This window comes from Ovis canadensis, chromosome 15 (genome assembly GCF_042477335.2).
Source record: "Ovis canadensis isolate MfBH-ARS-UI-01 breed Bighorn chromosome 15, ARS-UI_OviCan_v2, whole genome shotgun sequence".
Classification (NCBI taxonomy): domain Eukaryota; kingdom Metazoa; phylum Chordata; class Mammalia; order Artiodactyla; family Bovidae; genus Ovis; species Ovis canadensis.
In genome coordinates, this window is record NC_091259.1 from 15,605,224 (window position 1) to 15,629,569 (window position 24,346).

The window sequence follows — 24,346 nt, forward strand, 5'->3', positions numbered from 1 at the left end:
TGAAGTAGTGTTTGCCAAACTGTTAATTCTCTGAGATGCTAACAGATCTTTCATCAAGTAAAAAGGCCAGATAGACTTGGAAAGCACGGTATATTAACATTTTTCTCTTAGAGATCCATAATCCAAACAATGTATTGAAGGTTCTCAGATACAGGACTAAGCAAGGTAAGGATATCACTTTAACTTTATTAATACAGCGTTGCTTAAACATATATGCCCATAGAAGCCTGTGTTGTTTGTTTGTTTCCTTGGGTTTTGGAGGGAGAGGAATATACGTGATTAGGAACATGTTTTAATATCAGAAAATTCAAACAAACAAAGTTATAGTTTCACTTCCTCTCTCGATTCTTTCTAATCATGTTTCAAAAGTCAGAGCTAATGTTAGTGAGTGTCTGCTGTATGCCAGGCACTTGACCATATACCTTACACATTATCTTACCTAGACTGATGACAGTATTGAGAGGTAAATTCCCTATTTAAAAGCTGAATAAACTGATACTTGGATAAATAAAATAATCTACCCCCCATACAATGCTTTTAAATGATAGGATTCATACACAGACATGGCCAAGCCAAGGTTCATTTTTCCCACATGCCGCATGTTCATGAGCTATAGATAGATGAGTTATTGCATCTCTTAAGATGTGTTTTGGAAAGAACAAACATGTCTTGTAGGGGGTGGAGTATAGAGGTGGCAAGATTGTAACAATTTAGAGCTTTAGGAAAAGTGCTTCAAGAAAAGCCAGAGGAACCAGAGATCAAATTGCCAACATCTGTTGGATCAACAAAAACGCAAGAGAGTTCCAGAAAAACACCTACTTCTGCTTTATTGACTACACCAAAGCCTTTGACTGTATGGATCACAACAAACTGTGGAAAATTCTGAAAGAGATAGGAATACCAGACCACCTGACCTGCCTCCTGAGAAATCTGTATGCAGATCAAGAAGCAACAGTTAGAACTGGACATGGAACGACAGATTGGTTCCAGATTGGGAAAGGAGTACATCAAGGCTGTATATTGTCTGCCTGCTTATTTAACTTCTATGCAGAGTACATCATGCAAAATGCTGGGCAGGATGAAGCACAAGCTGGAATCAAGACTGCCAGGAGAAATATCAGTAATCTCAGATATGCAGATGATACTACCCTTACAGCAGAAAACGAAGAACTAAAGGAGCCTCTTGATGAAAGTGAAAGAGGAAAGTGGAAAAGTGGGCTTAAAATTCAACAGTGAGAAAACTAAGATCATGTCATCTGGTCCCATCACTTCATGGCAAATAGATGGGGGAAACAAGGGAAACAGTGACAGACTTTATATTTTGGGGCTCCAAAACCACTGCAGATGATGACCGCAGCCATGAAATTAAAAGGCACTTGCTCCTTGAAAGAAAAGCTATGACCAACCTAGACAGCATATTAAAAAGCAGAAATATTACTTTACCAACAAAGGTCCCTCTAGTCAAAGCTATGGTTTTTCCAGTAGTCATGTATGAATGTGAGAGAGCGCCAAAGAATTGATGCTTTTGAACTGTGGTGTTGGAGGAGACTCTTGAGATTCCCTTGGACTGCAAGGAGATCCAACCAGTCAGTCTTAAAGGAAATCAGTCCTGAATAATCATTGGAAGCACTGATGATAAACCTGAAGCTCCAGTACTTTGGCCACCTGATGTGAAGAACTGACTCATTGGGAAAGACTCTGTTTCTGGGAAAGATTGAAGGCAGGAGCAGAAGGGGACAGCAGAGGATGAAATGGTTGGATGGCATCACTAACTTGATGGACATGAGTTTGAGCAAGCTCCAGGAGTTGGTGATGGACAAGGAGGCCTGGTGTGCTGCAGTCCATGGGGTTGCAAAGAGTCAGACACAACTGAGCGACTGAGCTGAATGAACTGAGTGCTTCAGGAAAGCATCTCCTAATAATACTGTACATTTATTCAATTCCTGTTAATTTTCCTGGTGTGCAAAGTTCTCCTTTAACATATACTCTTTGATCTGCTCTGAAAGAGTCATTAGCCTACAGATTTAGAGAAATAAAGGCTATATGAAGGGGCAGCAGCATGGTCTGGTGGAAAGACCATAGTCTTTCCCTGATCATTTTAATTTTGTCCTGTTCCCTCAGGTTACTTTCTATTATCATTAACCATTTCACTCATAGTGCACACTATTGTTTGGTATTATCTTACTCTTTATTTGTGTACAGGTCCTCTCCATCTTCCCCTCAGAATATAAGCCCCACAAAAGCAGATACTTTGTCTGATTATTCAGTGCTGCAGTTTCAGAACCTTAAATGATGCCTAGCACATAAAACCACTCAATAAATGTTTTATGAGTAAGTAAAAGAAAGACTAAAAGAAATTAACCCTTGATTAATATCTCTGCTCTGGCATTTATTATCTCTATAAACTTAGCCAATTACTTAGCCTCTGTAAACCTATTCCTCATCTTAAAAAAATGAAAATGCTAGTGTTTATTTCAAATGGTTGAGCATCAAGTTAAATTATATAAGATAGATATGTAAATAATCTAGTTTAATGTTAGTTCACCTTTCAATTTTGCTTTTGTTGCATGTCCCCCATTCTTTTTCACTAGGATTCATGAAAAGACTGGATCACAAACAGAAATGTGAACATTTCTATATTAATTCAAATTGCTCTTTGTATAATCAACATGTTAGGAAATTGTCTTGGGATTTATTTTGTGTATAAGACTTTTTACACTAATCAAAGTGTAAAATATTTGCTTTGTTTTTCAGTAAAATTACATAGTTTCATAGTGTAGTCAAATCCTGATGAAACCAGAATTGAAGTCAGCTATGAAAAGGAACGCATTTGAGTCAGTTCTAATGAGGTGGATGAAGCTGGAGCCTGTTATACAGAGGGAAGTAAGTTATAAAGTGCAACACCAATGCAGTATATTAACACATATATATAGAATTTAGAAAGACGGTAATGATGATCCTATATGCAAGGCAGCAAAGAGACACAGATGTAAAGAACAGACTTTTGGACTATGTGGGAGAAGGTGAGCGTGGGATGATTTGAGAGAATAGCACTGAAGCATGTATATTACCATGTGTGAAACAGATGACCAGTGCAAGTTCCATGCATGAAGCAGGGCACTCAAAGCTGGTGCTCTGGGACAACCCAGAGGGATGGGGTGGGGAGGGAGGCGGGAGGGGCTTCAGCATGGGGGACGCATGTGCACCCGTGGCTGTTTCATGTCAATGTATGGCAAAAAACCATCACAATATTATAAAGTAATTATCCTCCAATTAAAATTAATTAATTCTTTTAAATGGAAAAAAAGAGAAAGGTGGTTAATGCAAATTAAAAAGAAAACCATGTTGGAGTTGTTGGGGAGAGAAGAGACTGGTAAGGGTGTAAGTCTTATTTTCTGTTAATCACAATATTTTAGGATTGGAAGGAATCAAACCTTTGTGCTTTTTTCCAGCATCTCTCACCTAAACTTCTTTTTCAGAATCCCCCCAGATGACCATGAAGTCCTTGCCTGAAAACCCAGGGAGATTGTGTGAGAAAGAGTTTGAACTCAGAGTCCACATCATTCAAGTTCTATCACTCTAATACTGGGCATGCCATCTTCTCTACTCTTCTTCCTAATTTATAAATGGAATTAATAATTCCCACTTACTGTGAGGCAACATGATACATATATAAAGCAGATACTCCACAAACATTAATTCCTTCCCCTCGAAGAACTCATCCCTTCACAAAAAAACCTGCTTCATCTCCTTTAACACTTCTGGATCCTTTCTGTGTTTTGACTAGTGTTTACTTATCTGTTCCCTGCAGGTTCTAGCACAGTTTGGGGGGGCTCCATAAAATAAATAGAATCCCTTTTCTTAATAACAATACCTGAGCTGAGAAATCACCAGGGCAAGTGCTTGCTGAGTCCAGGCAGGTCATTTAAGTGGGCAGAGTGATCCGATTTAAGAAAACTGACCAAAGGCCTACCACCAGTTTGCGGGTTGCCTGTGCCCCGTCCAAAGCAGCAGCTGCAGCGTGGCTTTAACAGATTGTTGCCACCCAGCTAATTCAGAGATGTTTTCATAACTCTGGGAAGAATTGTGTGAGCCAAAGAAAACACGACTGTGAGCCAGAACAGGCGTTTGGAAACAGCCGACGGCAACCTCTGCTTAGATGATTGCAAAGTGTTATCAAGCCTCCCTTAGCCTTTTTTTTTTTCCAGGCGGAACAGCACAGACACTTAGAGTCGGCAGGGGCTGGAGTCCACCCTGCCCTCTGATCACCCCAGAGCCTCTGGGAACTAGCAGTGGCCCAGCTGTATATCTTGGTCCCCTTCAAGCACTCCTCACGTGATGGATTTTCTACTCATCTTCCTGTCAGAACGTTTTTCTTCCTAACACATCGCAATTGAGTGGTGGAAAGAATTCTAGAAATAGAAATTCTACAAATGGTCCAGAAATACAAATGTGGTCGGACCAGCACAAGATGTGGACTCTTTCCCCCCTTAGTTTAGAGATGAGGTTCTTTATTTTGGGTCCTTAGATCTCATACTAGTCCATGTATTGATTTCAGGGAACTTCAACTGATCGTGAACTCACTGAAATTGTGTACAAGATTTTGTGGGGTTTGCCTGTGTATATGCATATTCTTTAACAGATTCTTAAAACAATAAAATTCAAAATAAGACTCAACATCTACTAAAGGTTATGTTTTAATTAAAGTAGTTTTTAGCAATAATTTGGGGACAGTTTGGTCAGAATAGTAACAACTATTCTAATACTCCTGTCAGAATATTGACCAACACTGAACTTACGTGCATGCGTGCTAAGTTCACTTCAGTTGGGGCCGACTCTTTGCAACCCCATGGACTGTACCCCACCAGTCTCTTCTGTTCATGGAATTCTCCAGGCAAGAATACTGGAGTGGGTTGCTGTACCCTCCTCCAGGGGATTTTCCAGACCCAGGGATTGCATCTCTTATGTTTCCTGTATTGGCAGATGGGATCTTAACCACTAGCGCCACCTGGGAAGCCCGCAAAACTGAGCTTAGTCTCTACTAAGAGCCATTTGTCTTTTCTACATGTTTGTTTTTATTTTTCTTTTTTAACTGCAAAGCTCCATAACCTTGCCTTGGATACTGGTGCAATTACCCAAGCCTATCCAGTGAATGCTGCTGTAATCCATGTCTGAGACCTAACCTTTTTACTTACTAGGTCTCATTGTATTAGACTGATAACCAAAACCTATAACACTATAATGCTGTAATTTTAAGACATTAGAAATAATTTTCTGCTGGAATATTTAGTTTCTGTGTATTTACATGATCTTCCTTTTTTCTTCTTCTTCTTTTTTTTTTTTTCCTTCTCTGTAGGCCGAAAGTTTAAAAAGTTCAATAAAGTTAGAGTTATGAGAACACTAGATGCTGTTGCCCTCCCACAGCCAGTGGGTATTGCAAATGAAAGCCAAGCCCTAAGCCAGAGAATCACTTTTTCACCAAGCCAAGACTTGCAGTTGATCCCCCCACTGATCAACTTGCTCATGAGCATTGAACCAGATATGGTCTATGCAGGACATGACAACAGCAAACCTGATACCTCCAGCTCTCTGCTGACAAGTCTGAATCAGCTTGGCGAGAGACAGCTTCTCTCAGTGGTCAAGTGGTCTAAGTCACTGCCAGGTAATAATAATTTGTATATAATAGCACATAATAAAAATTTTTACTATGGCTTCATACTAGTGGGTGGCTAAATAAAACAGGCCATGCAATAAATTAAATGGAGTAGAAACAGGGGGTTGTTGTGTGTGTTTCAGGAGTTCAAAATATTTATCTAGGCCCCTATATTATATACTGTTTGTCTTGGACCCTACTGTGTGCTATGGAAATAAAAAAGACATAGACAACATTTTGAGTCTTGTTGATGAATCAAGAATTACATATATGAAGCAGTTAAGGAATAGCATAACTCTGTATTATCTACTAGTTAGTGTCATTGTTCAGAAAAAGAGAAATTGACCATCTTCTCAGAAATGTCTAGTTCATTCCAAATCCAAATTTAACCAACCTCATGTGGTTGAAAATAAGACTGAATGTATCTATTCATACAACAAGTCAAAACAGTATTCAGAGTGTAGCAGAGTATCTAAAGTCAATTAAGAAATAAAATTGCTAAACCTAAAACAAATGATTTGGACACAGAGAAACCTCCAGTCACTATCTTTGTGAATTTATACCCAGACTGAGAATTTGAATTATGTTATCATGAAAGGATTTTAACCGCTTTATTAGTTACTTCTGCTTTCTCAGCACAGTTCCATAGGAGCCAAGAGACTGAAAGAATTACAGGGATGTAGTTCTCACCCGCTAAACCTTGGACTGCAGAGCTAAGAGAATAATACGTAATTACTTGTCAGGTGGCGCTAGTGGTAAAGAACCTGCTGCCAAGGCAGGAGATATGAGACGCCACTTTGATCCCAGGGTTGGGAAGATCCCCTGGAGGAGGGCATGGCAATCCACTCCAGTATTATTGCCTGGAGAATCCCATGGACAGAGGAACTGGACAAGCTACGGTCCTTAGAGTCACAAAGAATCAGACATGACTAAAGCAATTTCAACGCATGTACACAGTTACTTGTGGAGGCATTAATCCCATAATTAGAAATAAAACCTTTTTTAAAGTTATTTTCTCTTCACACGGATAGTAACCTTATACTCCTTTAGATTAGTTTGTTTTTCCAATATCTGATCAAGAATTAAACGTATTATACATTTTAGTCTCCAAGTAAATTTAATAGCCTTTGAAAAAAAAAAGAATTCATTTCCCAATTTGCCTTAATACTATTTCTCAGTTATTCCACCTGAAAGATTTGTAATATAATAGATGAATTGTTATTGAAAAGTCAAGTTTACATGAGACAGAAAGAAAAATAGATTCCTGTTTGTTGACTCTTTAAAAAAATAGATATTGAGAAAGTTAATTAAACTCACTATTCTAGTGAAGATAAAGTAACATCAAAAATCAAAATGCCCAGGTTCTTATTAGCTTCACTCTTGTTGAAAGGCTTTGGACAGGTAATTTTTTTTTTTATTAGAAAAGTTCTGAATTTTTTTTTAAGTTTACTGTAAAGTGGTTATCAAACTTGATAGATTTTTATTAAAATATTACAATAACGTTGGCAAACTTTTTCAGTTTTAAAATATGAGTGTTTATGTGTTTAAACATTTATGTTTTTCTATTATTTAGAAAGGTTCTTTCTTTGATTTTTGTTGACATAGCTCATATTTCTTTGGTTTTCATTTTGTAGATTCTCTACTGTTAAAAAAAGACTATATTATCATTTGGCAAAGTTAGAAAATAACCAATTATAATTACAAAGATAATTTATTCATTTTGGAAAAAAATTAATTGAGTCTCCTAAGTTGAAATACAACTATCTGTCTAGATTTTTGATCCCCACACACCCTCCAAAAGAGTGAGAGAAAATTTTCACATTGCATTTGGTGGCAACTTTTTTAATGTTGCAAAATGTAATTTGTGTATAAGTAAACAAGAATGACGGCATCACCAGGATTACATATGTTGTTTCCATTAACTGTATAATAAGGGAAGCATTAAAATTATCAAAGTACTAAGTGGCCCATGGTCTTTCACACCATATTTTCATGGTCTGAATTCTGAGAGTAACTTGAATGAATGATGAAAGCAGTCAGTGAAGCAGAGTGACAATCCTGACCTCTGTGGGAGGACTCAGAAGGACATGTGTTTAAATATTTGCTCTCAGAACTACTAGCTGCTCAAAAACTTCCAGCTTTATTCACGTGAGTCATTCAAGAAATGTCTGTTGCATGTTTCCTTTGTGCAAGAGGTAAGCCTTACTCGGTGGTGTTAGAGGAGCCAGCAGGCTGGGCTCGTGATGGCCCTGAATTGCAATGCAGTGCATCCTCGCACCTGGGCATCAGTTTTGTCCATAAGGGAAACTTCTTTTATCTATTCACTCACAGGGTTATTGGTCCATGAAAGATGGACTTAGTTAAATGAAGCTTATTGATAGTTTACTTATTTAAAGTGGGAAAAAAAAAGATATTGCTCAGAAAACATGTCAGTAGATCAGGCAGTTAGTTCTTTCACAAACAGAAAGCGTATTTTGGGAGTCAGCTTAAGATAAGATTTCAGGCCTTCTGAGGCATCAGAGAAGAGAAACCTGCCCCGAAACTCCGGGAAAAGGAATCATAGCCCTAAACTAAACAGAGACAGCACTTATTCACAATATCCTGCATTGTCTGGTTAGGCTTGTTTGAATAGTAGACCTGTAGGGATTTGAAGTGAAAACACCGTATGTAATAAGTTTTTGTTCAAGACCTAAAATTCCTTGGGTATATATGTTTATCCAAATAAACCAATGCCCTTTAACTTTGCAAAGAAAAAAAAGATAATTTTAAACATTTCTCTGGGAAAGAAAAAGATCAGATGCAGGCTGATGATCATCACCAAGGTGTCAGCACGCATGAAAGCCACAGGGCGCGTGTCTGCAAGCCCCCGAGAGGACCTGTGCCGCCTGCTCAGGGACTCCTGTTGCATCTTTGTCTGTGCGCTCCTTTTGTCTTTGACGGGTCACAGTGATCACAGCGTATCTGGCATCTTTACCATACTATTTCAGAAATACCTTTGTTTTTCTATTTAATGGAGACTCACAAAATATGCCTCATGACAGTACATTAACAAGTGTACTCTGAGGTTACATTGTCTCTGACATATTGTATCTATATATGAATGATTTTACACTGACACTTAATTCCACCTTCAGTGGGTAATGTTTTCCTTTTTGAAACTTAAAGTAGCATGATATTTGCAAAATTTAAAAAATGAGCAAGATGTATTCCCTCTGTTAAGGAACATTCAAAACAGTGGAAGGAAAGATACTCAAAAAGTGAAGGTGTCAATCAGTCGTGTATGACTCTTTGCGACCCCATGGGCTAAGCCCACAAGTCTCCTCTGTCCATGGAATTCTCCAGGCAAGAATACTGGGGTGGGTAGCAGTCCCTTATCCAAGGGATCTTCCTGACCCAGGGATCAAACCCAGGTTTCTTGCATTGCAGGAAGATTCTTTACCATCTGAGCCACCAGGGAAGCCCCATACTAGCTATACAATTGACCCTAGTACAGCGAGGGAGTTAGGGGCACTGACTGTCCAAGCAGCCAAGAATCCACATATAGGTAAGAGAAAGCATTCTGAATAGGCTAATACTGTAAAATAAGGAAATCAAGAGGTATGTTTGGTGGGTAATAAATTAGACCAGTTCTCCACCCACAGATTCAACCAACCATGGATCATGTCGTACTATAGGACTGAAAAAAGTCTTGGGTGAGTGGACCCATGTTGAAATCTGTGTTATTCAAAGAGCATCTGTAGTACTATGTGAAAGTGATAAAAGGTACGGATATAAAAAAAAAAATGGAGACAGAAGAACATTTTTGTCTTTAGGGATAAGAGAAGGATTCAGAGACAAGGTATCAGTTAAAGTACACCATGAAGGAGAAACGAGACTTTGATAAATTGTGTTAAGAAGAGAAAGCATTCTGGATAGAAGAAATAGTGTGGCTGATGGTGTAAAATAAGGGAATCATGAGGTGTGTTTGGTGAATAATGAATTAGACCAGATAAGAATGGTTCTAGAAGAGTGAAGGTCCCTTAGTAACATAAAAATGTTATCATACCTTCCCCCCACAGTATAGGAATTAAAATTGTTAACAGCTGCTGATTGAGAGACTACAACATGCGTATGGTTTCTCAAACACCACTGGCATTCTGCGGGTTTCATCATCCAAGAATGAAGAAACCACTGAGAAAATTATATTGGAGAGAATCGCAGAAAGTAAATTTAGAGGTGTACGTTGTGGGCTGAGTCAGGGTAGACTGGATATTAAATGTTTAAGTACTCATTCCCAGTCCAACTTCATCCTTATTCTTTATTCTGTGTATTATAGCAGAATAGATCATAGCAGAATTGATGTGAGAGAGAGGTTTAGGAGAAATATTTCCTTTGCATAAATTTTGCCTTGATTCTTCTATTTATTTGCTGGAAAAAAATATTCAGTCCAATGCTTTGACATTTGTAAACATATTTTACTTCTCAGCGAGACTACTTGCATTCGTCAGTATCAGAAGACTAGAACAGTCCTTTGCCTGTTTTTTTGCCTTTGAAGCATGCCAAAATATCTTTTGAGTCAGTAATAGCCATTGCATGCATGACAAAATATTTTTGTCTCTCTCCCCAAATCAAATGAATAAATTAAACTACTTCTCCCAAAAAAAGTGATGGAAAAGAAATGAGATTAGCCCTGTTGGAGTAAAGTCAGGCTTTGGTAGTATTTTCATGAAGACATTAAAAAATGATTTTCTAATGTTCTATTCCACTGAAACTACTATTGCCAGTGTCACCAAAATCTTTTGTCAGATCAAATGAGTACTTGCAGCCCTTATCATGTTTCGAATACCTCTGAAACCATGACGAAGGAGCCATGTCTTGCTGAAACTTCCTGTAGCATTCATCCCTTCCAGGCAGATATGTTTCTCTCGATTTACACATCTGTTTCCTTTGTGGACTTGTTCTCCCACGAATTTGGCATTTCCTGGTTCCATCTTCTATTCCAGTAGTTTCTCAGTCTGCAGGGCTGGATTTGCTCACTTACGGCCTTGTCTTCAGCTCCCATTATATTCTCATGATTCCTACTTACATGGTGACAACCTAGATCCTCTACAGAAGTATTGGACCATATATTTCTTGTGCTTATTACACATTTCCACCTACATGAGCTTCCAAGCCAACATGACCTTCTACTCCATAAGCCTAAGACCTTTCTCTGTATCTTGAAATGGCACTGCAGACAGAATCTTGGCTATAATCCTTCACTCACTTTTTTCCTTCACCTCTGTCCACTCTGCTTATTATATGTATGATTCATTATACATGCTATTTACACTGCTACTACCTTGAGCTATTTTAAGTCCTTATCATTTTCCCCTAGGTTTCAGTCACAGCCCCCGACTGACACTATTATCACAGTTTCACACTGCCCGCGGATAGTCCTCAATTCTGCCACTAGGCTCATCTTTTCAAAAGCAATTATCATCTGTTATATTATTCCCGTCCCTTTCCAGAACAACGTCAAACTTCTTAGCCTTATTATTTCAGGTCCTTCTGGCTCCTGAATTTACATTCTGTCTCACTCTCCCACTTCAAGCACCTCTGAGTCTTGGTTCCCACAAAGCTCTTTGCTCAGTTTCCAGCCTTTCTTCATCCACTTTGTTTTCCCTACCTGGTGGCCCTTCGCTTCTCCCACATTTTCCCCTAGCTAGTCCCTAACTAGTCTTCAGGATGCTAATCAGCTTGCCCTAGGAAGATTTCCCCAAGCCTCCCCAGATTGAGTCGAAGGTCCCTTAGCTTTTTAAGAAGTGTGCTACGTTAAATCTTTACACATCAAGTTCGCATTTATGCGTAAGTTCATCAAACGCATGGTAGTGATTACACTTGCTGTGCTGAAGCTCCTTTGTGCTTGTGCGGGAAGGTGCTGAGATAGTTGATGCTCTCCCCTTGTTATAGATTAACTGTTTCAGTACATGACAGTTTTTACAGGAGCACAACCGGTAGGTTTTATCAAATCTTTGGGATTAAGCCAGGAGAACCTAGAAGGTCATGTAGGCCAGGTGTCACTGTATACTTTCTTTTCAATTTGCTTTAGGCATTAAGGCTTGGACAGTTTGTGACAGAAATTATCAGGTCAAGTCACTTAAAAGGAAAGAGCATTTTTCTTTACTACTTGTTGAACACAATTACAGGTCATCCATCACGTCTCTGTGTGAAGGTTTTCATTTTGATCCTCATCTCAAATGTACTGAGGTTACCTGATCATTATCATCAATGGGAATTTGATCTCAGTGTTCCCGTCTTTGTTTCAGGATAAAGTAATGAATGATATTACAGTTAATGGTTAAAAAACATTGCACTTCTGTACTAGGCGTGTTAAAGTCAATTTAACATTGTACACTTATCTCACTTACCGGGGGAGTAAATAAAGCTATTTTTCTGATTTTTTTTCATTCTGTTACATAGAAGGAATATACTTTCTACTATAAATATTGGTAATTTTATATTTTATTTCACCAAGATTTGCCTTTTATATTATAATATACCCAAAATAAGCCAAGTCTATATGTGCCTCCCTTGAGGGAGTCTTGCTTTTCAGGAGTTAGGAAACTTTATTATTTATCTCTTATCAAATGATCCTAAACTTAATGGAAGACTTAATTACCCATTTTTTAAAGCCTGTAAAGTATGCAGTTTACAAGTGGCATTTCTGTACTAGATGTATTGAGTGACTCATACTTTTTTTAAAAAACAGGTAATATATAAACATGAACTTCAAGATGCATGTATGACAGGAAAATAAAGAGAGAATTATGAAAATTGCATGCCAAGTTTTTCTTGGCTAGTTATTTTTAGAGAGTCTTTCTGTACCTGAGTCAGTCAGGAAGTAAGCAATAAACACCAACTCTACTAAGTTTTAAAAGCCAAAAAACATCCTGCTATTAAAAACCAAACAAAAAAGAAAAACATAGTTTTCTGAAAAGACGTCAGGGATTCACTGAATAGGACAAGTCTGAAGAGGAGACAGAAACCAAGGCCTCTCTGGAGGGCCAAGACAAGCATCACAAATGACCCCATTGGATTCCACTGTCGCTAGGCACCACCACCATCATAAGTAAAGCCTCAACATATCTTGATCTTTGTTTTACTATTTTTTGCTTCAAAGTCCAGATAGTAGGTATTCTACGGATCAAACTTAGATCACAAGCCCAGGGAACCAGAGGCCTTAGCCAGCTTCCTTGTGGGAACGTAGGGTACTTGCTTTTGTAGTTTGGTTGACCAGATTGCAAACAATGGGAAGCTATTCGCACAGAGGGAAAAAGAGGCTAAGCTATTCGCATAGAGGAGTCAGAGGGAGGTCCCGCAGCCTCTAAAGGGGCAAATACCTGCTGTGGTTCCGCTGATTATGAATATGTGCTAAGGTTGCTTTAGGTCCCTCTGAGACTAAGAATTTCCAGAAAGAAAAGAGTAGTCTTCCTGCTATTCATATGAAGATGGGGATAGCAGGAAGTACATGAAGGAAAGATAGCCTTTTCTGTCTACTTTGAGATAATTAACTAAATCAGGAAATAAAGTTCTTTTACACTTGAGATCTAAGGAATTAAGTTTGACTCTTGAAATAGGTCCATTGTAAGTGGATTTCAGCAGAGTCTTAGAAGGAATAGATGTTATTTAAAAAGTTTTATAGAACATGGTTGATGATCCTACCAAAATATTTGTTTTCTTTTACCTTTAATGAAATATATCCACTTTTACTGTTTCAAGTACTCAAGTACAAATAATTTAGAGTTTTATATCTTTTGCTCGATACCCATACCTCTAATTCCTATGCAAACGGACCTTCCATTGGTCCCTCAAACAGGTCCAAAGCTTACTATTTTCTCTTTCGCCTGTTTTTTCTCCTTTATTTTGTCTCAGCAATGCTGTTATCATCATCACGCACCATTCAAGTAAAAACTGAAACATCTATTTGACTTCCTCTTTTTCCAATCTGTACACAGTCAGTTGCCAATTTCTTCAATTTTACTCTTTAAAACTTTCTCCTATGTGCTCTATCTTCTCTGCTCCTACCTGTTGACTTATTTCTAGCTTTTATCATCTCTCTCCTGGCCTTTGGCAATAGCTCCCAATTTCTCTCCCTAACTTCAGACCTTTTCCCTTGAACACATCCTCTACATGGTTACCAGTGAGCCGTGCATAGTGTAAATCAGGCTGTATCACTCCCCTTGCTGTTTCGTAGGCATGCAAGACCACCCATGATCCAACACCAGCCCACACCTCCAAACACCTCTTTGCCTTACCCTCCTTTACGTTATCAGTGCTGAACTGGTTTTCTTTTCCCAAGCAGGCAAAAAGAGAATTGGAAAGAGATGGGAAAAAAACTATGTAAGTCACAATGCATTTGCCCTTTTCCTGCCATTCTTCCTCTGCCACCAAAACCAGAGAAAGATCTAAAAGGGAGAGGTTGTGAAGGTGTGAAAGACCAGGACACTCACACCACACACACACACACCCACACACACACCCATATACATATAGACTCTAAAGCTCTTAAACCATAGGGGAGTTTAAAATCAAACTGGATTAAGTTTCAGAAAGCAACAGTGATCAGAAACCTGTGGAATCTACTCTAACTTTAATTAAGAGTTGTTAAAGAAAAATTAGACGTAGCAAAACTGAAAACGGGGGTTTTACAAATAAACTGATTGAGATTCCTCAGCAGTCTGACTTTCTTCTGCTCAGGCATTGTCTCTGTCTGGGGCAGTTTTCCTACTCTCTCTACTGCCTGGTGGATTCCTTCTTACCTGCTCTATCTTTTAAGATTCTTTTTAGGGCAAGGGTTTTGTCTTTGTAACCCAGCGTTTTAACACAGTGCCTGGTCCATAATTGACTCTCCATAAATAAATGTTGCATGAATGAATGATACATGTTTGATTTAATTAGCGAGTTCCCAGAAATGCTAAATCACAATGACTAATTTTAATGAATTCCAATCTCTTATCCTTTTTAATTTTTTCTGACTTTATTATTATTTCCTGATTTTTTTTTTGTATATAAATATTTTGACTGAAAACATTACCCTTGTTGTTGTTCAGTTGCTAAGTCATGTCCAACCCTTTGCATCTCCATGGACTGTAGCACACCACGCTTCCCTGTCCTTCACTATCTCCCAGAGTTTTGCTCAAACTCATGTCTGTTGAGTCGATGATGCCATCCAGTCATCTCATCCTCTGTCACCCCCTTCTCCTCCTGCTCTCAATCTTTCCCAGCATCAGGGTCTTTTCCAGCGAGTCAGCTCTTTGCATCAGGTGGCCAAGGTATTGGAGCATACCCTATTTACATCTGTTTTCAAAGGTTTATTTTTCAGGTTTTGACACAGTGATTTTTGACACAGTGATCATTCTATTTTTAAATTTGTATTGTAGGTTTTCGGAACTTACATATTGATGACCAAATAACTCTCATCCAGTATTCTTGGATGAGTTTAATGGTATTTGGACTAGGATGGAGATCTTATAAGCATGTCAGTGGACAGATGCTATATTTTGCACCTGATCTAATACTAAATGAGTAAGTAGTAACTTGACTTTTGTTGTTATTATTATCAAAAGTGTATGTGTAGGATAATGTTGAAAACTACATTTCAATAGATGATCATACACCAGTGTCCTAAATAGTAAAAATTTCCTGAAATGTTTCTCGGAACTACCTCAAAATATAACTTGAACTGACAATATTAGTAAAAATGTATTATCAGTGATTTGATATTTAGAGCTTTTTCTTTTATTTCAATATATAATAGTTGTCACAAATAAAAATTTCTTAAACTTCAGAAATGTATCAAGAAATACATTTGGTCTTCTTAAAGACCAAATAAATGTTTAGTTTATCAAGTTAAAATTTTACATTGGCAGTATTGAAAATAATGAAGTAAATGAGGAATATTTTTGCTTGAAAGTATTGACTTACCTTCAAAAAGTAAAAATATTATTTGTCTTCCTAGAGGATAAATTAGACTGGTAATTTATTTAAAACATTGAAAGATAATAAAATTGAATCCAATTTGCTTGATTATATTGGAATTACTATAATTAACTTTCTACATATAACTTTAAACTGAATAGAATCTTTTCATGAAAGTATTTGTACTGTCCTAATTGAGTCTGTTGACTCAGAATTATATAAAATGACGTTATACTAAACTTTACTAAACTTACTAAACTTTACTAAACTTTAGAGATTGCAGGTAACTTTCATATATGTTATTCTATTTTATCCCACAGTCCTTTGAAATTTGTAAGGAATCAGCACCCTTTATTTCACAGTTCAGAGAACTAAGGCAGACAAGACTTCGTAATTTGCCAAAGAATCCAAGTGGTGGTTGGGATTAATTTTATCTCTCATGAGTCAAATCTAGTTTTGTCTTGTTTTTTCCCACCATTCCTGATCACTTCTTTGACTAGTGCAGATACTACAAAACAGTACATAGCTGAGAAAATGCCTTAAGTAAATGTCCTCAGTATTCAGAATTCATGTTTGTCTAGTCGATTATTTAATGCTGCTAATGTTCTCTTTTCTATATCACCATATATTTCCTCTAAAATCATTCACAGTGTAGCCATTTTACACGAATATTCTTAACTGAATGCACCAAAGTATTCTACACTATTCAATTTCTGTGAATTGAATTCACTCTCCCATTGGATTGCACACAAAATTTTATATATTTTATCCACAAGGAAAGAAATCAGTAAATAAATATTTTCTGAGTGTTTCTCAGTACCACATTTTTATTTTTATTTATTTATTTATTATTTTTACTTTACAATACTGTATTGGTTTTGCCATACATCAACATGAATCCACCACGGGTATACATGTGCTCCCAATCCTGAACCCCCCTCCTACCTCCCTCCCCATACCATCTCTCTGGGTCATCCCAGTACACCAGCCCCAAGCATCCTGTATCCTGCATCGAACCTAGACTGGTGCTTTGTTTCTTATATGATATTATACATGTTTCAGTGCCATTCTCCCAAATCATCCCACATTTTTAACTGCTACAACTTTGCTCTCCTTTCTTGGGTTAGGTTTTTAAAATGTGATAGTAAAAGTGAACAGCAACATTAATCTTAGTTAATGTGTGTTTAAAATAAACTTCCAACTTCAAACATTTTTAACCTCAAAATCCATTAGTGTGAGTAAATTTAGAAGACATTTAAAATTCCAAATATTGAGTTTGTTTATAAAAAGTCATGTTCAATAAATCAGGTAATAACTAAAACTCATAATCACTCATAAATTACCTAACCTAGCTAAGACCTTGTGTGTGTTTATTTTTTTTCCACTGTTGATTTTTCTTTTGTGTGTTGTGTGTGGTGCAAGACAGCGGATGAAGGAGTCATCATTCTATTCATTATGCCTAACCATGTGGCAGATCCCACAGGAGTTTGTGAAGCTTCAAGTCAGCCAAGAAGAGTTCCTCTGTATGAAAGTATTGCTACTTCTTAATACAAGTGAGTGAGTATAAGTAACTGAATGCAAGAGATTTGATTTTTTAATTTTTAATTCATTAAGGAAGTCTCAAACAACAGTACTATTGTATGATTATAGATGAGTTATGAATCTTAATGAGTTGGAAACTGCAAAAGAGAAGCATCTATAGACTATAATAAAGTCATTTCATATTTCTCAGATTTTATCTATCACCTAATACTAAAATAGCCCATCAAGTAAGCCAGTTTCTATTCTTTTTTTGGGTAAAAGATGATTAAATAACTTTTTCATATTCATCCAATTAAGTATTATAAACTAATTAATACTGCATAAACACAGACTATGCTTCCCTTCACCCCCACCCTACAAAGGATTTACTCTATAAACGCACGTTTGTAACTGTTCACTTTATGTCAGGATAGTCTAACAATTATAACACATAACTGCAAGAATCCATAGCATAATATAATAGTTTATGGACTACTCACAGTCAGTCCAGTGGGTTGGCCAAGAAAACCCAGGCTTCTTTCATCCAGAGGCTCTACCCTTTGTATCAACTTGGAGTCTTCCCTTTTATCTGACTAGAAGATGAGCACTGAGTAAGAGAAGGTTTGAAGAGTAGATCTGGAACTATCTTCCACCCACATTCTATCAGTTCAGTTCAGTTCAGTTCACTCAGTCATGGCCGACTCTTTGCGACCCCATGAATTGCAGCACGCCAGCCCTCCCTGTCCATCACCAACTCCCGGAGTTCACTCAGACTCACGTCCATTGAGTCCGTGATACCATCCAGCTATCTCATCCTCTGTCGTCCCCTTCTCCTCCTGCCCCCAATCCCTCCCAGCATCAGAGTCTTTTTCAATGAGTCAACTCTTCTCATGAGGTGGCCAAACTACTGGAGTTTCAGCTTTAGCATCATTCCTTCCAAAGAAATCCCAGGGCTGATCTCCTTCAGAATGGACTGGTTGGATCTCCTTGCAGTCCAAGGGACTCTGAAGAGTCTTCTCCTACACCACAGTTCAAAAGCATCAACTCTTCAGCACTCAGCCTTCTTCACAGTCCAACTCTCACATCCATACATGACCACAGGAAAAACCATAGCCTTGACTAGACGGACCTTAGTCGGCAAAGTAATGTCTCTGCATTTGAATATGCTATCTAGGTTGGTCGTAACTTTTCTTCCAAGGAGTAAGCGTCTTTTAATTTCATGGCTGCAATCACCATCTGCAGTGATTTTGGAGCCCTAAAAAATAAAATCTGACACTGTTTCCACTGTTTCCCCATCTATTTCCCATGAAGTGATAGGACCGGATGCCACATTCTATGGTCCACCCTAATTGCAGGAGAGCTCGGGAACCCCCTAGCTGTGTACCCGGAAGAAATAGCGCTGGTCACCACAAGAGTGGGCAGACGCCCATGCATTCATTCTCACACACAAAGAACATGTGTCCCTCTGCCTCCATGGATCTCCCAGGGTCTAAGTGGAAAACTTTTTAAATTGCTTCCACCTTTTACCCTTTGCTGTGCCCTTCCCACACACAAGTAGACTATTTGAATTGGTTCCTCTTTCAGACATTGTGATTTGAAAGGAAACCACAGAGAGCTAAGACCTGAGATCGAAAGTGAGACAAGAGTCTTTCTCAGAAAAGATTTCTGCAAGGATTTCCTTCTAGGGGCATGAATCTTACATGATAGGGCCGGGGGAGCATATCAAGAGGAAAGGCGGAAAAGCTGAACTCTTAAGAAGGCAGTTTACCTCATAAAGTCTGTGCCCGGACACAGATTAATACAGGAAATGGCACCCCACTCCAGTACTCTTGCCTGGAAAATCCCATGGACGGAGAAGCCTGGTAGGCTGCAGTGCATGGGGTCGCTAAGAGTTGGACACAGCTGAGTGACTTCACTTTCACTTTTCACTTTCATGCATTGGAGAAGGAAATGGCAACCCACCCGTGTGCCTGGAGAATCCCAGGGACGGGGGAGCCTGGTGGGCTGCCATCTATGGGGTCGCACAGAGTCGGAAACGACTGAAGTGACTTAGTAGCAGTAGCAGGGAACCATAGCCCTTTACCCGACCCTTGGAATCTCTATCTGGAGGACAAGACCTTCAAGCACAATTTGATTAAAAAAAGCACAAAGTAGACAAAGGAATTGATATGGGACTGGCCAACAGAGTCAACTGAAAGAACTTTAATAATACAGCAGTTAACTCCTGTCAATTCTTTTCTTGATAGTAATGAATTCAATAGTAGATATATCATAGATGGTTCTAGGTCTCCCAAATTAGTTGATAGCATTAACATAATACTGTATTTATGGGTAGGCTACATTATGCAGGGAACCAAACAAGCCCTAAACCTCAGTAGCTTTCAAAAATCTTAAGTACTTATTCTTTTTACTATATTTTCACTGCAGATCTACAAGGAGGCTCATTGTTATCACTTAGGTGTTCAGGCAGATGGAGGCAGCATCTTGACACCTGCCTCCATAATCACTAGAGCAGTGCTAAAGGAGGAAAGTTGTAAGGAAAGGAAGGGAGATACACATGACTTCCACTCACATAGCATGGAAGGCAAGGTTTTCAGCCATTTGCAACTTTAAGAAAAGAGAAAATCATGTACTTAATAGTACTACATATATACACATATATAAATTATTTATTATTATATGTAATAATTTGTATAATAAAATCTACACAAATTTTAATGGGATTTTGAGGAGACACTTGGCACAGCTATTGAAATTCATCTTTAAATCTTAAAAAATAGGTAAATATTACAAAAATATGGGGATGGGGGAGAATTAGAAGGTTAGAATAATTAATAATGTGGAAAATACATACTCTGAATTCTTAGTCAAATCAGACTATATATACTAGAACTTTATATCCTACTATGGAAACACTGGAAATCTTTGCATATGGAACAAATAAATATTGTTGAGAAAAGAAGCTTTATGTTTGAGGAAAACTTAGTTTGAATATTTAGCTCAAATTGTATCCTAAAATAAGTGGCTCGTAGTTGTAAACACTTTAGCTTGTTAAAAATAAGCTAAAAGGAATAAAAATGAGAAATCTCAAAGAATACCTTTTAAAAATATATGCAATAGAAAAGTTGGCAAAAGAAAAGTTCAATGACTTAAGAATTTAAACCACCCATTTGCCATTAAAAATTAAAATACAGATATCCAGGAAAATATGGCAGGTTGAATACACACTTTAATCATTGTTCCTTTTAAACTACATAAAACTATTAGTCATGGGATTTCTTAAAAAATAAAATAAATATATAAAATGAAAGAAATATCAGTAGCAATAAAATTCCACAAGCCAACAAGCAGAAACTAATTTAGTGCACCTGAGAAAGTGGAGGGCTTCCCGGGTGGTTCAGTGGTAAAGAACCTGCCTGCCAGTGCAGGAGACACAGAAGATGCAAGGTTCTGTCTTTGGGTCAAGAAGATCCTCCGGAAGAGGAAATGGCAACCCGCTCCAGTATTCCTGCCTGGCAGAACCCATGGACAGAGGAGCCTGGCAGGCCACAGTTCACATGGTCTCAAAGAGTCAGACGTGACTGAATAAGAAAGTGGTTTCTAAGCCAGAAGTAAGAAAAGTCAAAAAGCAAGCACCTTGATTTGTATCACTGAACCTCTGACATGTTTTGCAGTTAGTGACAACAGTGATTTTTTTTTTTTTAATGAGAGTGAAAGTAGAATTAAAAACACCAAGTTCTCTTGAAAATGTGTTTCTAAATATCCACCAATGGTGCAGTTGTTCTGCAACTGAGGTAGAGACTGTAGGTTTATTCCCTGAAGAGGATGCAACAGAAGGCAGTTGGGTTGGTGGACTGCAGGCAGTGATGAGGGTGAAGACGGATAGTGTAAACAGATTAAGATTATATACCAAATGTTGAGACAACACCCTGCAAAATCACCAGTCCTCTAGAACACTGTCATCCAGGTTTATATTCTCCAGATAGGAAAACGAAAGATTCTTTTATAAAGAATTTATTAAGCTAGAAAAAAAAGAATTAAATATGCTAATAGCAAGGCTTTCTCTTTGAAATAGCTCAGCCAGAATGCCCTACACTAAAGCTTATAGCCAATAATAACTGTTCATTCCAACAGAACTAGCAATCAGCTTTTTAGTTTCCATGCTTGAATATAAAGAAGCAACCAGGGCATCTGAGGAAGTCTTTGATATCAAACATAAAGACAAAATAAAAAAATAATTTAGAGGAAAGAGAGACCATGGAGAAATTTAAAAGCTATCCTTTGTTGTTGTTGAGTCACCCAGTCATGTCCGGCTCTTTGTGACCCCATGGACTGCAGTACCCCAGGCTTCCCTGTCCTTCAGCATCTTCCAGATCTTGCTCAAACTCATGTCTATTGAGTCAGTGATGCCATCCAACCATCTCATCCTCTGTCGTCCCCTTCTCCTCCTGCCTTCAATCTTTCCCAGAATCAGGGTCTTTTCCAGTGAGTCAGGTCTTCACATCAGGTGGCCAGAGTATTGGAGTTTCATCTTCAGCATCAATCCTTCCAATGAATAATCAGGACTGATTTCCTTTAGGATGGACTGGTTGGATCTCCTTTCTGTCCAAAGGACTCTCAAGAGTCTTCTCCAACACCACAGTTCAAAAGCATCAGTTCTTCGGCACGCAGCTTTCTTTATATTCCAACTCTCACATCCATACATGACTACTGGAAAAACCATAGCTTTGACTATGTGGAGCTTTGTTGGCAAAATAATGTCTCTGCTTTTTAATATGCTGTCTAGGTTGGTCATAGCTTTTCTTCGAAGGGGCAAGTCTCTTTTAATTTCATGGTAGCAGTCACCATCTGCAGTGATTTTGGAGCCCCCCAAAATAAAGTCTGTCACTGTTTCCATTGTTTCCCCATCTATTTGCCATGAAGTGGTGGGACCAGATGCCATGATCTTTGTTTTATGAATGTTGAGGTTTAAGCCAACTTTTTCACTCTCCTCTTTCACTTTCATCAGAAGGTTCTTTAGTTCTTCTTTGCTTTCTGCCATAACAGTGGTTTCATCAGCATATCTGAGGTTATTGATATTTCTCCCGGAAATCTTGATTCCAACTTGTGCTTCCTCCAGCCCAGCGTTTCTCATGATGTACTCTGCATATAAGTTAAATAAGCAGGATGACAATATACAGCCTTGACGTACTCCTTTCATGGAACCAGTCTGTTGTTCCATGTCCATGTTGCTTCCTGACCTGCATACAGGTTTCTCAAGAGGCCGGTCAGTTGGTCTGGTATTCCCATCTCTTCAAGAATTTTCCAGTTTCTTGTGGTCCACATAGTCAAAGGCTTTGGCATAGTCCATAAAGCAGAAGAAGATGTTTTTCTGGAACTCTCTTGTTTTTTTTATGATCCAGCAGAGGTTGGCAATTTGATCTCTGGTTTCTTTGCACTTTCTAAAGCTGGCTTGAACATCTGGAAGTTCACAGTTCATGTACTGTTGAAGCCTGTCTTGGAGAATTTTGAGCATTACTTTACTAGCATGTGAGATGAGTGCAAGTATTATTTATATTAGTAAAATATTGCATGATGTTGCATGGTGCAAGTGTTGAATGAGAAAATAATTAAATAACTTGCATTTACTACACATTTCCGTGATATTAAATTTTGTGTGAGAATTAAAAACATTCATATATAAAGAGTTTTTAATGACTTAATTATGTAAATATTCTCAATATAATATTATTAAATATCCCAAACTATTGGATTGTAGGATTTCAGGTGACTTATAATTTTCTTTGTATTTTCAGTATTTTTCAAAATTTTTCTAATTGATACACACTATTTTTAAATAACTAAACCCAAAATAAGTATTTTTTAAAGTATTTTCATCTAAAATAGCAAGTATATTGCTAACTGCCCTTCAGTCACTCTCTCCCACTTGCCACAATATATGTACAAGAAGTGCTGAAAACCCAAATATGGAATCAATAAGAATCTCAGAGAAAATTCTCCAGCCATGTAATGCTGAGTGTAATAATTAAGAAAACAATGAATTAATATAAAGAGCTCAAATAAAATAGAAATAACTTTTTTACAGCTGGTTCATCATAGATCTGAAATCTAAGGAAGGGAGTGTAAAGGAGAATAATTTTCAGAGATATCCCAGGAGCATAGGATGAGAGCCTAGTGATTAGATTATCATATCCTGGGAGCATGTTGTTAATGGTTGATACTAATAGGATGAGGCAGGATGAGATTAGGCCTGATTTTCTTGAAGTAAGGATAATTGCTTCAAGTCTGGTCCTCAACAGGTAGACGGATAGTGTCGAAGGCTTTGGGTTACTAGTTTTCCAGCTCTTTAAAGCCCAATGAGAAAACAATACTTCAGTAATCAGAAGAAAATATAATTTTATAGTCATGGTGAAGAGTGAGGGACATGTGAAAATTGCTTGGAATGTTTACAAAAAGTTATGGATGTTTAAAATAGTTGCTATATGAAGCAAAGTGAATAGGTTATGATACTATATGTTATAATACTATATGTTATGATACACATAACATATACGTACAGTTAAGTTTTCAGTTGGCGCAAAAGTGTCCTATTGCCCAAATTACCTAAGTCCCTTTTATACTGAGGATCTGAGCTCTTGAAGACTCTAAACCAGAGTTCACTCTTAGTTTCTATTGGCTTATTATCTCTGGCCTTCTTTTTCCAAGGGAAGTAGAAATGAATGTCTGTTGGGATACAGGGAATACAGAAAGAGGTTTTTTAAAAGCTTTATTTATCTAACTTTGCTGGAGACATAGAGTTGACTTTGCTCAAATGAAGTACACTTCTCTCTAGAAATAATGCTAAAGGTCAAGATCATAAATATCTAGATGTATAAATCCATAGATTATGTGATTTTGCTTTCAGTAATCTGGATATAGTTGCAGAAACTTCACTTATGGTTGAAGATTTGTTTGTGGGACAGTTGCAACCAAAGTAAAAGGAAATAAGGGAGCTGGGAGTTCCGGTAATAGAGTTGCTAAAGAAACCAACCAGGACATCTCAGACAGGTCACAACAGAAGAACCGGAAAGACTTAGGAGAAAGGCTGTAGGTTTATTGACTACGTAGTGGAAACAAGAGAATGGGCTATAGTAGGACGTTGTGCCTAAAATTTGGATGTATGAATTAAAGATTTCTGAGGTAGAAGTTATTATTTACTAGTAAATAATAACAGTAATGGTAAATACTCAAATT

General features: G+C 37.8%; 1 protein-coding gene across 3 annotated transcripts in view; it reads left to right on the plus strand.

Moving 5' to 3' along the window:
* Nucleotides 1-24,346, plus strand: part of PGR (progesterone receptor) — a 116,739-nt gene that overhangs the window by 88,428 nt on the left and 3,965 nt on the right. Inside the window, exons 4-6 of one of the 3 annotated variants that reach the window (XR_011445943.1) lie at nucleotides 5,357-5,662; nucleotides 15,055-15,199; nucleotides 17,019-17,145. Coding sequence is in view for 2 of the 3 variants with exons in the window: in XM_069554815.1 (XP_069410916.1) it covers nucleotides 5,357-5,662; nucleotides 15,055-15,199; nucleotides 17,015-17,145 (582 nt within the window). In the remaining variant the exon portion in view is untranslated. Of the gene's footprint in view, nucleotides 1-5,356; nucleotides 5,663-15,054; nucleotides 15,200-17,014; nucleotides 17,146-24,346 lie in introns of all 3 variants that reach the window. The other 2 variants (XM_069554815.1, XM_069554816.1) reach the window with 2 other exon arrangements.